This window comes from Dama dama, chromosome 8 (genome assembly GCF_033118175.1).
Source record: "Dama dama isolate Ldn47 chromosome 8, ASM3311817v1, whole genome shotgun sequence".
NCBI classification, from domain to species: Eukaryota; Metazoa; Chordata; class Mammalia; order Artiodactyla; family Cervidae; genus Dama; species Dama dama.
The window spans coordinates 10,918,941-10,937,185 of record NC_083688.1 but is presented as its reverse complement, the minus strand read 5'-3'; the positions used below and the strand labels follow the sequence as shown (position 1 = coordinate 10,937,185).

General features: G+C 38.1%; 1 protein-coding gene across 9 annotated transcripts in view; it reads right to left on the bottom strand.

Moving 5' to 3' along the window:
* The window catches only part of PHACTR4 (phosphatase and actin regulator 4), a 100,278-nt gene that overhangs the window by 58,763 nt on the left and 23,270 nt on the right, over positions 1 to 18,245 (bottom strand). For 5 of the 9 annotated variants that reach the window (XM_061148364.1, XM_061148367.1, XM_061148365.1 and 2 more), the window contains one exon: positions 15,494 to 15,543. In XM_061148364.1, coding sequence (XP_061004347.1) covers positions 15,494 to 15,509 — 16 coding nt within the window. In that variant the 5' untranslated portion in view covers positions 15,510 to 15,543. Of the gene's footprint in view, positions 1 to 15,493; positions 15,544 to 17,462; positions 17,625 to 18,245 lie in introns of all 9 variants that reach the window. The other 4 variants (XM_061148362.1, XM_061148361.1, XM_061148366.1 and 1 more) reach the window with 1 other exon arrangement.

Genomic DNA, 18,245 nt, shown 5'->3' with positions numbered 1-18,245 from the left:
CTCTAATTTTCTTGAGGAGATCTCTAGTCTTTCCCATTCTTTTGTTCTCCTCTATTTCTTTGCATTGCTCACTTAAGAAGGCTTTCTTATCTCTCCTTGCTATTCTCTGGAGCGTTCTTATCTCTCCTTGCTATTCTCCTGAACTTTCACTTCTCTTCTTTTCTCAGCTATTTGCAAGGTCTCCTCAGACAACCATTTTGCCTTCTTGTTTAACCTTTCCTAGTTTAACCTTTCTGAAAAGCTAATCTTTATTAGGGTTACAGAGTCTATAAAAATGGAGCCACCAAATAAAATCTTTCAAGAGGCAAATTTGATTATTTTTTTTTCACCCTAAAAATAAAATAATGTCTTTTGTTGAAAAAGCCCTACATCAAACAAGATCCAATTAGCTATTAAGTATTTTACTCATTTTCATCTTGTTCCCAGACCTAGGCACCAAGAGCCTTCAGAATACCACCTATCCTAAAACCCAATTGCCAATAACCAAATTTGCTGTGTTAATTTGTAGTGAATGAAAAAGAAAAAAGATAAAATGATTCTCCTGGGATTTATTCAGTTGGGCCAAAAATCTTCTATATCCAAAAAAAAATCTATAAATCTTCCCAGTCTTTACAGAATTTGTGAATCACAGCGTTCTAAAGTGACATCTTTTATGTGTATTTGGGACACTAATAATTTCCTTCTTACCTGCCTCAGTTTTGTCCCTTTCTGATCTAGTCTCAACAGCGGTGCCACTATGACCTTTATAAAAACACAAATCTGACAGGGTTCTTCACAGTTTATAAAAAATACTCCGCCACCGGGCCCAATGCCTTTCCTTTTAGACTGTATATTTGTCTTTCTCTCACTTCCCTCAGGATGACAGTCTCTAGGTGCATCCGTGTTGCTGCACCAGCACCCCATCTTTCTACTTAAACTTTTCTCTCACCACTCTTCCATGGCTGCTGTCGTTAGTCCTGTTCCAAACCACGTGGAATTCCTAAACTATGACATATTTGCCCAGGTCTTCCTACTGGTGCATTTGCTGTTCTAGCTGCCTAAAATGTCCTTTCCATCTATTTCTTAATCTGGCTAACTCCCACTCCTACAAAATTCAGTTTATGTACCATTTCTTCTAGGAAGCCTTCCATGAACATCTACCTTTCTGTACTTTAGATTGAATTATGCACCATTCTTCTGTGCTTCAAAGTCACTTTGTTTTTTTTTTGTTTGTTTGTTTTTTTCAAAGTCACTTTGTATATACCTCTACATACAGGGGTATAAATCATTTTTGTTATAATTACCCACACATTTGTCTCTCTTACATTCTCTGAAAGCAGAAATTGTCTATATATTCTCAGCAAGTAACACACTTTTCAGGACACAGCAGGCATTTTTTTAAATACTTTTTTAAATGGAGGGGGACAAAGAGAAAAGTAAGATCTTTCATTAGTTTAGCCTCTAAGTGTCCCTTTCAGGTTATGGAGTATTTGTGTTGGGAAACATGCCAGGCCTGTGGGTACTGAACATATAATAATCACTGAACAGTTTTGACAAATGATAAACAGGAAAGAAAAAGACATAATTGAGATTATCTCACTAGCTTGCATTACATGTTATTATAAATTCACTTCCATAGACACAGCAACACAATCTTTTCATTATCGTTGCTTTCAGATTCATAAAAAAACATTAAAAAAAAAAAAAAAAGCTCAGCTTTTCTTCTGGTTCCTAAGAGAAACACAAGGACTAACGTAGCGCCATGCCGTGCCAGGCTAAGTCGCTTCAGTCATGTGGCCCTGTGGACTGCAGCCTGCCAGGTTCCTCTGTCCATGGGATTCTCCAGGCAAGGATACTGGAGTGGGCTGAAAGGAGCACTACCAGTTTCTAATCGCTCAAAGCTGATTTCTGGTCTTTGCTTCTTCTCCCCCTCATTCCTGTTTCCTGGTTTCTGATCATTTCACTAAATGGGGCTTCCCAGGTGGTACCAGTGGTAGAGAACCTGCCCTAGAAGGCAGGAGATGCAAGAGACATGGGTTTGACTCCTGGGCGGGGAACAAACAGCAGCCCACGGTGCGCCTCCGGCTTCCTGACCTCTGTGCTTCTCTGCTGCGCTCACTGCTGCTGCTCAGACGGTAAAAGTCTCCATCAAAAAAAATCAAACATAAATTATACTACCGAAAGTGGTTTACTGCTACACATGAACATCTCTAACAAAAGATTTGATGAAAAAGAAAGCTAAAACTCAGGGAAGATAAATTAAGTTCAACTTCTTTGCATTCCTTCTCCCCATTCTCTCTGAATAACAACAACTAGCATTAATTGAGCATGTATTATAATGCCAGGGACTATTCTAAGCATTGAGTTTTGTCTAACGCTCACAACAAGCCTCTAAGGAGGATACCATTTATTATCCCCATTTAATAGTTGAGGAAACTGAGTCACCCAGGGGTAAACTTGTCCAAGGAGTTCATAGCTAATAAACGGCAAAGCTAGGCTTCATATCTAAGTAATCTTCATATCTAAACAGTAAGCATATCTAAGAGGGTGTAAATCTCCACTCCCAACTACTACTAAACAGACTTTGAATTCACACAATACCTCCTTGGTGTCAGATAAGAACATTTATTTTTAACCTTAGAAAAATTTTAGGAGATAGTACTTTAACAAAAGTAAAATTCAGGTACAGAAGAGTTATGTCAATTGCCCAAAATGACAATGTTAAATTGAAAAACACCAAAAATTCATCTCTTAGTTTATTTCTGATATTTTCCGGTATGACACCAACAAGAATGATGTTTCTTATGTCAAAATCAATTTTAAAGGGATTTCTTAGAAAATAAGTGAAAGGTCTAGAATAAAGAAAAGTTGACTATATGGGAAAGAACCATTTCTACTACTCCTCAAACCAAATTTAGAACAAAAATACTTCAGTCCTAGTATTTCATGAGAAACCCAAATTTTACCACCATGTACCGTCTACCCATACTACCTAAGGTACTTAGGAAGTCCCTAGTTGTTCCTATTTTGTCATGTTCACCAATTTTTCCTGTTAGATTCAAGACAAAAATAATAAGACAAACTCTCCTTAAAGTCATCAATTCTAAAGTGTTCAAAGAACACAGGTATAGAAAAGGCAATGTTAATGCTATAAAGCAAGTTTTGTTTTAACAATTTCCTTAAGTACAAGTCACACTGAAAAATGTGGCATGAAAAAAATAATAATAATAAAAAAAGAAAAATGTGGCATGAAATTCCAATAACACAATTATTTTTATCTACATAAAAAATTCAAAAAAAAATTCATTCATTCTGTGTAGCATTAATAGTTTTTAATCTCCTCTTTGAGTGCTGAAACTGTATTTTATTGTTTTTTTTCCCCCCTTCATGGCAGCTAGGGTAATGTGCCTAAGAAAACTTATTAAATGAATTAATGAATCATTCAGCCAGCCAATCAACCATCCATCTACTTTTTCTCCTTTTGATTGGTTAGGGTATGTTTTAAGTTGACAATAAATCATCAAGCAAAACTAAGTGGACTTCACTGTTAAATGTTAAGCTACTGGCCCTGGATGCATTATGAGATTATAACTAGAAGTAACAAGCACACCCCAAAGTGCTTCACCCCAGCCAAGAATGTCTTTCCTTTGCTGCCACTTTTCGCTTTTACTATTAAGACATAATTCTTACGGGTTCTTGCTACTCTAGTGCTTTGATTATTAAGCTCTGGACTGAAAAGGGAAAGGATGGGGGTGGGGATTGAGGGTGCGGCAAAATGGACAAAACAAAGCAGGCAGATCCATCTGCTTTACAGCATTTAAGTTCTTTTAAGAGATCAAAGAAGAAAAACAAAATATACAATCATCAAAAGAAACCTGAATATGAAGTTTTAAGATGTTTAAACAGTCAAGTAAAATGTAGTATTTATTTAATCTTATGCAGTGAAATAAAGGAAAGCTATAGCTACAGACTACAATCTGATATGATGTCCCTCTGGCCCGCAATGGATACACATTAGTGTGATGGGGAAAAAACAAAACACCAGTCTTCAACGAGGAACCGAAGGCCATTAACACCATCCACAAGATAGTCCATTATACCACTGTCCTCTTCTATTAATGGAAGCCTCCGTTAGGGGGTGTATATGTGTGTGCACACGTGTGTGTTCTCGACTCCAATGATGTTTCAAATTGCAATCTTGTAAAACATATCCTGTCTTTGAGTCAAGTCAAAGCTCTATCATGAAAGGCCATTTTTAATATGATAGAACTCTAGAGGCCCAAGAAGCCAACCACTGAGGTTGTTTTGAAACTAATGGTCCCCTGCCTAATGTGAAATGTTCATACTAGTTTTACTTTCAATTTTTAAATCTCACTGATCATATGTAATCTGAATTTGAAGTTGAGATTTTTTTTTTGCCATGCCACGTGGCTTGTGGAATCTTAGTATCCAACCATGGATTAAACCCATGCCCCCTGTGGTGGAAGCCTGGAGTCTTAACCACCAGACCCCCAAGAAAGTCCTACTTATCACTGACTATTAAACCATAAAAATTTCAAGAACTTTAAAGGTTTCTTTAATAAAAGTAATACACACTTTTAAATGGGAATATGCAAATACACTGTGCTGTGCACACTGCTCTTTATCAAGGTAAATAGATAAGGAGAATGAGGAATATTCTCTTAGATCTTGAAATGACTATGATAATAAATACAATGTAGAACTGGTGCAAAAACTGACAGTTCAACAGAACAGACTATATAATCCAAAAAATACACTTGAGACCTTTTAAAACTTAGCTTGAGCAAAATGGCATCATAAATCAATAAAAAAGGGCAGACACTATTTCTTATTAAGATCATTCATAGGTATTTTATAATTTTAGTTGTAAATACTTTCAAATCCCCTTGGTTTTTAAGATATTTATTCTACATATATAAAAAAATTTTAATGATTCATTTTTGAACATTTAATTTGCATTTAGTCAGCCATTTTACTGAACTCTTTTTCAGTTGATTCTTTGGGGACTATTTTTCTAAAGAGAGAATAATATTAGCCAATAAGTATATACTTATTCTGTTCATTACCAGAACATGATTGCTCATCTTACTGTACCAAGAACTCTCAAAATAATGTTAAGTAAAAGTAACAGTGGGCGTTCTTTTCTTGTTCTTGCTCTAGCAGATATTTCTTCAGTATTTCATGGTAACTGCAGTAGTGTCTCTTGGTTTCACATAGCTGTTCTTTATTAAAGGGTTATATAAGAACACTATAAAAGAAAAGAATGAACTAAAAGGATATATACAACATTCATGTTATGGGTTGTCACTGAACTGTAGTGGTAAAAGGACATTAGATCTAATTTTTATAAAACATGTCCTAATGTTACCAATTTTAAAATCAATTGAGTAAAAAAGAAGAAGAAGAAGAAGAAAATTGAGTAAAAAATGTGCTTGCTACTTTTTTTAAAAAATTATTTATTTATTTATTTAGCTGTGCCAGGTCTTAGCGGCCATGTGTGGGAGTTTCACTGTAGCATGTGGGATCTAGTTCCCCAACCAGGAATAGAACCTGTGCCCCGTGCATTGGGAGCATGGAGTCTTAACCACTGGGCCACCAGCAAAGTCCCTAAAAAGGTATAAGATCTATCTTTTTCTCTACTGCGGTTGATATAGCATTATAACTATCTGTTTCTTCAAAATAGAGTGAAATATTTTGTGTTTTACCTTTTCTATCATGCCTATTAGTCTACATAGGATTTTCATATATTGAGTCACTCTGGCAAATTGTATTTCCCTAAAAAATTACCTATTTCATCAGGAATTTATTAATAAAGGTGTCAAAGTATTCAGGGGACAATGAAGAGTATTTTCAACTTCACACCATATCCAAAAGTTAACTCAAAAAGAACCATTGACCTAAATGTAAAACCCAAAACTATAAAACATTTTGAAGGAAAAACAAAAATACCTTTCTAATCTTGAGTTAAATAAAGATTTCTTAGAAGACAAGGAACAGTAATCTTAAAAAAAAAAAAAAAACTGGACTTCATCAAAGTAAAAAATCTGCTAATAAGAGAAACCACAGGCTGGGAAAAAACATTTGTAATAACACTTATAAAGAATTTATATGTGGGCCATGTAAAAAACATTCACAACTCAAAAAAATAAGCCAATTTTTAAAAAGAAGATTTGAACAGATATTACATCAAAGAAAAGATATGAATGGCAAAAAAACATGAAAAGTTACTCAATATTATTACTCAAGGGAACTGCATATTAAAACCACAGTGAGATGCTGCTGTACACCTATTAATTATTAGACTGGCCAAAATCCACAACACCGACAGCACCAGATGCTGGAGAAGGTGTGGAGCAACAGGAACTCTCCTTCACTGCTGATGGGAATGCCAAATGGTACAGCCACTCAGGAAGACAATATGGGGTATCACAGTGATTTATTTTGGTTGTGCTGGATCTTGGTTGCTGTGCACAGGCTCTCTCTAGTTTCGGTGAGCACAGGCTACTCTCTAATTGCAGAGCACAGGCTTCTCATGGTGCTGGCTTCTCTTACTGAGGAACACAGGCTCTAGGGTGTGGGGGCTTCAACAGTTGTGACACACTGGTTTAGTTACCCCACGGCACATAGAATCTTCCCGGACCAGGGATTGAACCTAAGCCCCCTGCATTGGCAGGTGGATTCTTTACCACTGGCCCACCACGGAAGTCCTGGGAGTTTCTTTAAAAAACTAAACATACCTTTATACTTTCTAAGTATGGCACCCCTTGGTATTTACCCAAATAACTGAAAACTAGTGTCCATACAAAACCTACACACAGATGTTTATACCAACTTTATTCATAACTGCCGTAACTTAGAAGCAAACTGATGCTCTTCAGTAGGTAAAAGATAAATAAGTCACAATACAGCCAAACAAAGGAATATTTTTTAGTGCTCAAAAGGAAAGAGCTATCAAGTCACAAAGACATTGGAGGAGCCACAAATGGATACCACTAAATGAGAGAAGTCAATCTGAAAAAAGTATGTATGGAAAAAGCTACTGTATGATCCCAGTTTTATTACATTCTGGAAAAGGCATGAAAGGAATGAACTATGGATACATGCAACAACATCTATGAATCTTGATAGCTTTATGCTAAGCGGAAATACCAGACAAAGGCTACATATTGTATAATTCTGATTATAAAAGGTAAGCAAGGGACTTTTGGCAGTGAAGGAAGTACTCCACATCTTGATTGTGATGGTAGTTACACAATTTTATATGTTTGTCAACAGTACTATTACATACTTTACAAGGTAATTTTACTGTATATAAAATTTATTCTCTTTGTTTTATATATCTTAATTTTTAACAGAAATATAAAGAAGGAACTAAAATGTCAATAACCCTTCAATCCAGATAAAATCTTTTTCTGTGTTAAAAAACAAAATACATTTGCAAACCATACAGGAATATACAAAATGTTAAATGAAAACCATCCATCCTTCCTATCCTCTCCACCCCCCCCCCCTTTTTTTTTTGCCACGCTGTGCAGTCTGGGGGATCTTAGTGCCCTGATCAGGGATTGAACCCCAGCCCATAGTAGTGAAAGCTCTGAGTCTTAACCACTGGGGATGCTGGGGAATTCCCACTATCCCTCCCTTTTAAATTTCATTCTTATAATCATTGCCTATGTTGTGTCTAAGACACACTGATAAAGTGTTCAGTATGCAGAACTGAATTCAGATGGAAAATCATCTACACATTTAGTCTACCTATTACACTTTCTATAATTTTCTAGGGAGTAAGCAGCAGCCAGAAGTGATGAAAAGTGGTGAGAGGATATGGGAGATGGTCCAGAAAGTCAGCATCACTACTTTTCAGCTGGCATCACTACAGAGATGGCTCATCTTTTTCTACTGACAGAAAAAATAGGGCATCTGTGTTATTAACATCCATAGTGCTCTACTACAAACTGGGGTTCTATATACTCTATTTCCCTTAAGATCGTCAATTCTATTTCATGCTGAAAATTTAAAACCACTATAAGAAATACAGATGAATACTATTGAGCAGTGGGATAGAACAGTAAAAAGATCTTGCCCTCCATAAGTTTATACTCTTATCAGGAAATAATATGACAGAAGATATTTAATTTTATAATAATGCTATATTAAATTTCTACTGAACACCACAGGAGGAAAAAAATAGAACTAACGTCATTTTTGGCATTGTTTAATTCCAGAGGCATTTACCTCCTACACCTTAAGAATCTCAAAACTAATTAAGTTCGTATTTTGTCCCTCATTCTCAAAGAGAAGGGAAGAAAGGACTGTGTTATTAGCACATTTTGAGCTTCAAGCAGTAACAACATGATAATATCACAAAAAATTTTCCCATGAACTTAAGTGAAATGCATTAGTCTTGAGCATGGCTCCTCAACAAATGTCCCTGAAAGGTTAGGAAAAACCCCCTTTAAAACATAGTAATAATTTACAAATTCAGATTTAGAATAGGAATAATTGACTTTAAGTTTGTTTAGGATATGGCTTCTGTTTTCTGCTTCAACAAACTGATTCTCATATTTCCTATATGATACAAATTCTAATCTAAAGAAACTATTACCTTGTAAATCTGTTCAATCTGTTACCTGAATACCATGCATATAAATTAAAGCTTTTGCAGCTAGCCTTAAACTCAGGCTTTACACCAACAATCTTTTTCATTAAATAATTATTTCATCAAACACAACCAAAAACTTTTTTCAATGAACTGTGCTCACTTCTGTGGAAGGGAGGGTATACAGAAACTTAATGAAGCTGTTAGAAAATTTAAAACATTTTGAGAAGTCAATTTAGCATACACAGATCCTCTCCTCCTCCTGGGTCTGCTATTAGAAGAATGACTGCTAACCCATAAACATTTGTGAAGAGAGGAAGAAAGAAAGCAGAAGCAGGAATAAGCCATTTTTAAAAAGCAGTGGGGTAAAGAAGCATCACAGTAGCTTAAACTGTACACATATCTTCTCTGGACCCTTCCTTCCCCCAGCACTTATGTACAGTGTAGCCCTTACTTTTAAAAAAAAAAACAAAACACTAGTAGCTTAAACCAATATAAGTTGACAGTTAATACTTTCACTGTATTCTACCACAGGTCCCTTTGAAAGAAAAGGGAATAAAATAAGGAGATTAAGGATAAAAGCTGTTTGATTCCTTTATCACCTTCCCCATTCCATGATCCTGAATGTTTGTCCCACATGAATCCTGGCAGAACTCTGGAGACTTGTTTTCTGGAAGGGATAAAACTAAACAGTCTCTGGACTGGGGGACTCAAAAGATGGTTGATGATGGGAACAGAGCATGGAAAACTGAGGGCAATTGAGTGAACATAATGAATACTGACTGCAGCAACCCTGCCAGTCACCCCTCACCATACAGTGCTGAGAAGACTCCACCCCCTGAATCCTTTTACTGATAAAAAGAGATATTCCTCAATAATCAACTGAGCTAGATAGCTCACTTGGTAAAGAATCTGCCTGCAATGCCGGAGATCCCAGTTGGATTCCTGGGTAGGGAAGATCCCCTGGAGAAGGAAAAGGCTACCCACTCCAGTATTCTGGCCTGGAGAATTCCATGGACTGTATAGTCCATGGGGTTGCAAAAAGTTGGACACAACTGAGTGACTTTCATTTTCATTTTCACTTTCCTCAACAATAGGGACATGAAGCTAACCCTACAGTAAGGCCCAAGGGCGACCAGCCTATGCACTTAAAGCTAATTTAAAGCTCACTCATCACTCTTAATCACAAGCATACAGCTAATTATTACTAGACTTCAGAAGAAAACTCCTACATGAGATCAAAACAAAGGAAAGGAACTTTGGAGGAAAAGAGCCTAGGCAGGGCAAAGTAAATCTGTTGAAAACAATAAAGAATATTATGACAGAAATATTCAGAGCATAAAAGAAACCTCCTAGAAATTAAAAACATAATAATATAAAAGAAAAATTTAACAGGATATAAAGATGAAGAAATCTTTCAAGAGCTAGAGAAAAAAAGGCATGAAAATTAGAGAACTATTTCATGAGGTCCATCACTGAGAAGTTATTGGCAATCAAGAAAGAGGAAGACATGGGATTTAGGGAAAAAAAGAATCAACAGAGGAGAGAAACAGAGTTCCCAGGTGAATAAGAATACCCCAGATGACAGCTGAGTACCACACAGGGAGACAAGTCCATAATGGACGAGTGTGACCCAAGAGACATACTGAAAGCTGTCATACCAAGATCTCTGCTGCCATTTATTCTCTTTTTTTAAGGAAGATAATGCTCAGGTGAGCTGGTCTTGATTAAATGCTGGTGAATTTCTTCTCAAAATACTGAGCTTCCTGATGAGATCAGAAGACTCATTTCACCCTATAGAAGTGTTCTTTAATCTATTCCCAAAAGCTGCAGGTTGGAGAAGGAAATGGCAACCCACTCCAGTATTCTTGCTTGGAGAATCCCCGGGACAGAGGAGCCTGGTGGGCTGCTGTCTATGGGGTCGCACAGAATCGGACACGACTGAAGCGACTTAGCAGCAGCAGCACCAAAAGCGGCAGGCAGGTCATGATCAACTTAGGAAAGACCACAGAGTTGCTCACTCCCTCTGACCATTCTTGTGCCAAGTGTCCAAGACTGAAGCCCTGCCCAAAGCAATTTCCAGGACTAAGTCTTGACTCTGTCCATGACTTCCACAGAAGGGACTCAGTGAAAATTAGGAATCTGAAGCAAGTGTGGTCCACTGATGCCTGGGGGTCCCCAAGATCCTTTTAGGACTCAAGAGGTACAACGATCTACTTAATAATACTAAAGAATTAGTTGCATTTTTCACTGTGCTGACACTTGTACTGAGGGTACAAAAGCAAGTAAAACTGCTGGTACCTTCACACAAATCAAGGCAGTGGCACCAAATTGTAGTAGGATGCATAATCTTCACCACTGTATAATTATAGTTAAAAATAATGAAAATTTAAGAAATAAAATCCTCGATAATTTATAAAAACTATTATTAGTTTTAATAAATCTCAAGCCTTCTATATGTCTTTTTACTGCTTTGCATGATGAAGTGATAAATACAATGGTCACCTTCACAAAAGGCACTTGTATAATTGAGTTGCAAGCCTAACTAGTCATTTTTTCATGAAATACCATTTTTATTGAAAAGATTGAATGAAAAACTATGTTGTTCAAGCTTAGATGTTGCACAATATTTTCTTAAAAATGAATGGAATCTGTCACTGTCAGTAAAACTGACAGTACTTGTTGCCAGCGAGATACATCAAGCTTTCAAGAGAAAATTTGAATTTTGGAAAACATACCTACCAGAGTGAGCTGGCCAACTTCCCAACCCCTAAAGACTTTGCACTGAGACCAGTGGGGGTACTAACAAATGTAATTTTAAAATATAACAAACTGTGTAAACATCTGTCCATGTAAGTAAGAAATGTCCTAAAGGCCTTAGATCTGTCCAACTAAATATCTCACTTTAATTTTCAGAATACAACAAATTCTTTTTCAATGTATCTACATAACTGTCAGTTAATCTAACTGTAACAAAATTCTCAACCATCTTTTAAAGGCTCCATCTTCTTAGAAACAAACTCATTTTGCATTCAGAATTCTTATTCTTTATCAATGGCACTGAGTAGACGGTAACCAGTAAACCAAATTCTTATCATACGTACATTTTGTGAGCACTTAAAAAAACCCTACAAACTATTCTATAAAAATAAGCTCAAGGATATACTGTACAATGCAGGGAATATAACCAAATTAAATTAAAAAAATAAAAAAATAGAAGGGGAAAAAAATCCTCACTAGCACAGAAGACAAACCTTTTCTCGTATTAGTGATCAAAAGCACATATTAATTTATATTTCAACTGACTACTAGCCAACTATAACTTTCATAGCAACTTCCCCTTTGGAATTCTCTAGTAAATTTAAGTTATTGTTGTTTAGTCGCTAAGCCATGTCTGACTCTTTTGTGACCTCCAAGGACTATAGGCTCCTCTCTCCATGGGATTTCCCAAGCAAGAATACTGGAGTGGATTGCCATTTCCTTCACCAGGGGATCTTCCCGACCCGGGGATCGAACCTGTGTCCCCTGCATTGGCAGGCGGAGTCTTTATCACTAAGACACCAAGGGAGCCCAAATTTAAGTTACATTTAATTTTAAGTTGAATTTAATTAGTTTAATAGTAAGTTTAATTGATTAAAATCCATTTACGATATGCTTAAATTTAGGTGAGGTAAAGAGGTCATTCAAAGGGAAAAAAATTTTCCTATAAAAGCCTTTGGAATTGTCATATGTTACATTAGTTTATCATAGGGACATGTTCTTTAGGATTTGTCACCAGGCAATTATTAATATATCAACTCAATTTACCAAATTGTTCATAAAAAACGCCCCAGAAGCTACAAATTTATGAATAAAGTACTGACTGCCCTCTAGTGCTCAAACTAAGAATTTCACTGACAAGCTACATGTAATGTACACCTCAGAGTCAAAAAAAGCCCAAGTCCTAAAGAAGCCATTTAGGGTCATTAAAACCGGAGGAGAAATTCTGATCTGACAAGGTGTAAAACAGCAGTCTTTTCAAAGAAAGACAACAGCTATGAACCTGAGCGGTCTGATTACTTAACTGTACCAGGAGCCCAAAGAACCTAAGCTCCCCTGGTGGCTCAGAGGTTAAAGCGTCTGCCTCCAATGCGGGAGACCTGGGATCGATCCCTGGGTTGGGAAGATCCCTAGGAGAAGGAAATGGTAACCCACTCCAGTATTCTTGCCTGGAGAATCCCATGGACGGAGGAGCCTACAGTCCATGGGGTCGCAAAGAGTCGTACACGACTTCACTTTCAATTTATGGTAATGTGGGCTTCCCTGGTGGCCCAGCGGTAAAGAATCCACCTGCCAATGCAGAGGATGCAGGGTCGGGAAGAGCCCCTGGAGAACGAAATGGCAACCCACTCCAGTATTCTCGCCGGGGACATCCCATGAACAGAGGCGTCTACAGTCCCTGGGGTTACAAAAGAGTCGGACACAACAGTAAAGTTTTGCCTCACTGTGCGTGAACAGAATAGAAACTTGGAACACTACCTATACTACTTCGAGTTATGGGCTTCCCAGGTGGTGCGAGTGGTCAAGAATCCACCTGCCAGTGCAGGAGATGTAAGAGATGCAGGTTCAATCCCTGGGGTGGGAAGATCCCCTGGAGGAGGGCACGGCATCCCATTCTGGTATTCCTGCCTGGAGAATTCCCATGGCAGGGGAGCTGCTGGGTTACAGTCCATGGGTCGAAACGAGTCAGACACAACTGAGTAACTGAACACGCACTTCAAAAGTTACACTGCCATAAAACGAAATTCAGATTTTCCCATTTGGTGAAGAATCACAAAATGTTCAAATCAAAACCTGCCTCTAGCAGGCTGAGGCTAATCAAGGAAAACTGTCTCTGCTTGCTTTTTTTTTTTTTTGCTGATGCATATTTTATTTTTATTTATTTTTCATTATTTATCTTTGGGTGTACTGGCTCTTAGTTGCAGCTCTCGGGCTCTTGGTTGCGGTGTGCAGGCTCCTCTCCAGTTGTGGCCTGTGGGCCCCAGAGCGCGAGGACTCAGTAGTTGCAGTGTGCAGGCTTAGCTGTAAGCTTCCAGGCACGCGGGATCTTAGTTCCCCAAGGACCAGGGATCAAACCCAAGTCCCCTGCCTTGGAAGCCGGATTCTTAACCACTGGACTACCAGTGGTGCATATTTTAGGTGGAAAGTACTTCCCAACTAGTCTTCCCAGTATACAGTTTGGGTTTGTTTTTTTTTTCTTTTTTGGCTGTTTTACTTTTAATGGAGGGAGGTATAATATTCATCAGTGTGCAAGAATGTTTTACATACTCATTAATGTAAATTTAGGGATACACAATGTGTTAAACCCAAAAAACTGTATCCGCACTCTGTAACTACTGAGCCTGTGCGCCATAGCCAAGACCCCACTTGCTCACTGCAACTAAGACCCAATGCAGGCAAACAAATAAAACTACAAAGTTGCCTACAACCTAAGACAATGGAAAGGCTCCTTTTAAAGCTTTTACCCATCATCTTTACTTTTAAAGTTCTCAATGGTATCTGGGAGAACTAAAAAATAATAGAAGGCTCATTTCAGCTATGCCTCAAGAATTCTAATGAAGCTGTATGGCAATGACACTGGAACTATGACGTTCCCCCCAAAGGGCTTTCTAGATGACCACATCACAAACTTTTAAAAGTATTTCCAGTAACATGTAGGCAAGTCGAGTGGCTTAATATTTAAAAGCATGGAAAATAGCTAAGGTGTCTCATCCTAGAGAATTATAAAGTATGGTAGTAATACCATTTCTCTTCTACAGAGACACTTTTTAAAGCATGGAGGTAAACTTAAGCACACTAAAGAGACATCAATAGTTTTCATAATCAATAAACACCCCAAGGCATAAATGTTCAAAATGGTCCAGACAGTACCTCTCTTTGTTTTCAATAGGAAAACAGAGTTGAGTACACAGTGACTGACTTTTTAGTCAAAAAGGTAAATATAAAACCTTTCTGTATCTAGATTTATACTCTCTTAGGTGGTGCTAATGGTAAAGAACCCACCTTGCAATGCAGGAAACTTAAAAGACATGGGTTCAACTCCTGGGTGGGGAAGATCCCCTGCAGGAGGGCATGGCAACCCACTCCAGGATTCTTGCCTAGAGAATCCTATGGACAGAGGAACCTGGCGGGCTACAGCCCACAGAGTTGCAAAGAGTTGGATACGACTAAAGTGACTTGGCTAGTCACTAGTAGCTAGTTACAGAATTTAAAACTTATTTTAACTTGTCAAATGGTTCTTTGCTTTATTTGAAGTAACTGACATTCTAGGGCACCTGGATCTCAAAGTGTGAGTGCCTCATAGCAATGTCAGAATTATTTTTTATAATACAAAAATGTTATATATCTTTTCACTCTCATTAGCTCCAAACTGTACAGTCAGTTCTCCAAAGTCTGCTGGGTATGTGACAACAAAATAGATTAAATGCAGGAAGCCAATACATGAATTCAGCTGTCTTCTATTAAACTAGACACTAAAGAGATTTGCAAAGATATAAAACAATGCCACTCTTCTTGTTAATCTATTTGGGAGCTATTTTTCATTAAAATTTTTTATTTATATAACATATGAATGGTTTATTAATGTTATTTGTAAATGAATTAATATTCTAAAAATGTCTCTATTTTAATTTTTAATATAGTAAATATCAATAGATATATGTCATACAAACAAAGCTCTTTGGGGCCCTCAATTATACATAAGAGTATAAAGGGATGCTGAGGTCAAAAAGTTTGAGAACTGATAGAGAGTTTAGCAATAAACATGAAAAAAAATCAATTTACTCTCAAAGCTTTAATGGAGCTAAGGATAAAACACAAATATCATTTACTAAGAAAAATGCAGGTGATACTTACCAAATGGATCTTCCATGCCACTATTAACCAGTTTAGGAAGGTGACAGTTTCTAAAGAGAGAAAAGGGCAAATGATATACTTAAAACATAAAATCCATCACCTTTTATATTACTTAAAAAATAAACCCAATTAAGTAACATTGATTATAGTTTAAACTGGGATTTAGTTTAAGGGAGTTGATACATATAATATAAAAATATCATAAAACATTCAAGGCTAATTTTCATTTAAAAATATACATCATCCTCAGTTTCCTCAAATAAGTTCCTTTTCCAATCTCCATCCTGAATATTACCAGAGTGTGAGGGAAAAGGCAAGTCAAGAAAAAAATTTTTAGGAAGGGGGACAAGGAGAAAAAGGGAGTGGTAAGGAGGGGGAGAAGGAAGAAGAGAGGAAGAATAGAGAGCAGCGGGAAAAGGCCAAGTTTCTTTTTAAAAATTATTTATTTATTTAATTTTTGGCTGCTTGATGGGCTTCTCTTTAGTTGCGGTGCGCAGGCTTCTCGCTGCGGTGGCGTCTCTTGCAGCAGACCACAGGCTCTAGTGTGGGCTCGGTAGTTGGGGCACACAGGCTCAGCAGCCTCGCGGCATGTGGAATCCTCCTGGACCAGGGATCAAACCCACTGCCCCTGCACTTGCAGGCAGACTCTCCACCACTCCGCAACCAGGGAAGTCCAAAAGTTAAGCGTTTATGCAAAAAACAAACAAACAAACAAACCCCACAAAACTCACATAAATATCTGGGAAAGAATATGAGGATATCATAGAATGAAGGAATTGGTTTTGCCTGAAGAAAGTAGAAAGCAGTTTAGTAAGTTAAGAATGCTCAAACGTGAAAACAAAACAAAAAAAGTTTTGAAAAAAGTCAAGTAAGTATAGATATTGAACATCCCTCACACTTAATCAAAACAGGGACCAAATCGGCTCAATCTTGCTTTTTATCTCTTTCATAGCTTTGATCCCAAGAGTACTTATTAGTTAACAATTTGAATACTAAACTCCAATTTACAGTCTGCTTTTAAGTGAATACAACTAACAGTTGGGGCCAGCAGTGATCTGAGAAAATTAGGAGTGTGATAGGGTTTTGGAGTTGAATCACTCACAGACTAGCTGGCCCTGAGGACCCACTCAGTGGCAGGTGTAACAGAAATAATCCCTTGCACAAGGTGCTGGTCCAGTTAAATTTTCACTGATGGTGAAGAGTGATGATCTATCTGTGGATAGAATGCTCCAGTTGAATGGATTTATGAGGCACCTTAAGAGTAAGGGGGAAATAATAATTATAATGATAATGTAATTGAATTGCCGACAAAGGTCCGTCTAGTCAAAGCTACGGTTTTTCCAAGAGTCATGTACAGATGTGAGAGTTGGACCATAAAGAAAGCTGAACACTGAAGAATTGATGCTTCTGAACTGTGGTGTTGGAGAAGACTCTTGAGAGTCCCTTGGACTGCAAGGAGATTAAACCAGTCAATCCTAAAGGAAATCAATCCCAAATATTCATTGGAAGGACTGATGCTGAAGCTCCAATACTTCAGCCACCTGATGCAAAGAACTGACTCATTGGAAAAGACCCTGATCCTGGGAAAGACTGAAAGCAGAGGAGAAGGGGATGACAGAGGATGAGGTGGTTGGATGGCATCACCAACTTGATGGACATGAGCTTAAGCAAGCTGGGGCGTTGGTGATGGACAGGGAGGCCTGGTGTGCTGCAGGACATGGGGTCGCAAAGAGTGGGACACGACTGAGCGACTAACTGCACTGAACTAAACTGAATGGCTATTGCTAAACTCTAGTGATGCTCCAGAAAAAGACAAGAAAAAGCTAAGAGTGATTAACAGTCAACTCAAAGTCAAATATGGGGAATTCCCTGGTGGTCTAGCTCAGCTGATAAAGAATTTGCCCGCAATGCGGGAGACCTGGGTTCAATCCCTGGGTTGGGAAGATCCCTGGAGAAAAGAATGACTAACCATTCCAGTGTTCTGGCCTCAGAATTCCACGGACAGAGGAGCCTGACAGGTCCATGGGGTCACAAAGAGTCGGACATGACTGAGCAAGTTTCACTTTCCAGCACGGACTTGGTTCAATTCCTGGTTGGGGAGCTAAACTCCCAGTAAGTCCTGTGGTGTTGCCTAAATAAATAAATAAGTAAGTAAAAAGAAAGAAAGAAAAGAAAAGATGAAGGCCACACGACCTTTTACAAAGAAGCTCTTTAATTTACAAAGAAGCTTTTTTCTGTGGCGGCAGGAGGAGATAAGAAGCTAGAAACCAGGCCCAGGAGTTAATCAACAGTGTAGCCCAGCACCAAAGAAGGTTAACCTTTGGCCAAGGGAGGTACGCTAGGCCAACATCAGGGTCCTGATTGGGAAAGAACGAGACTCTGACACATGAGATGCAGACAACTGAGTTGATGCCCCTCCAAAATTCTGAATGTGAAAGTACCCTCTGAAAGGACAAAAGGGGCCTATCATCCCTATATGATCTGGCACTCTCCCCTCACCTGAAGATAATGAAGAGGCCTTCTCACCCTGCCCAGTAAACAATGTCTCCTAAAGGACCTGCCACCTCCATGCCTCTTAGGTGGGAGGCCTTTAACTTGTAGTAAGTCATAACGTAACCCAGTCCAGATGTGCTGTGCCTGATAAGGTCTGGAAGGAACTATAACCCAAGGGTGATGCAAGACTTAGCCAGCATGTACCCAACAGTGGCCAGATGAGAGCAAATGTGAATTCGGAGGGGCCTTGAACATGAGA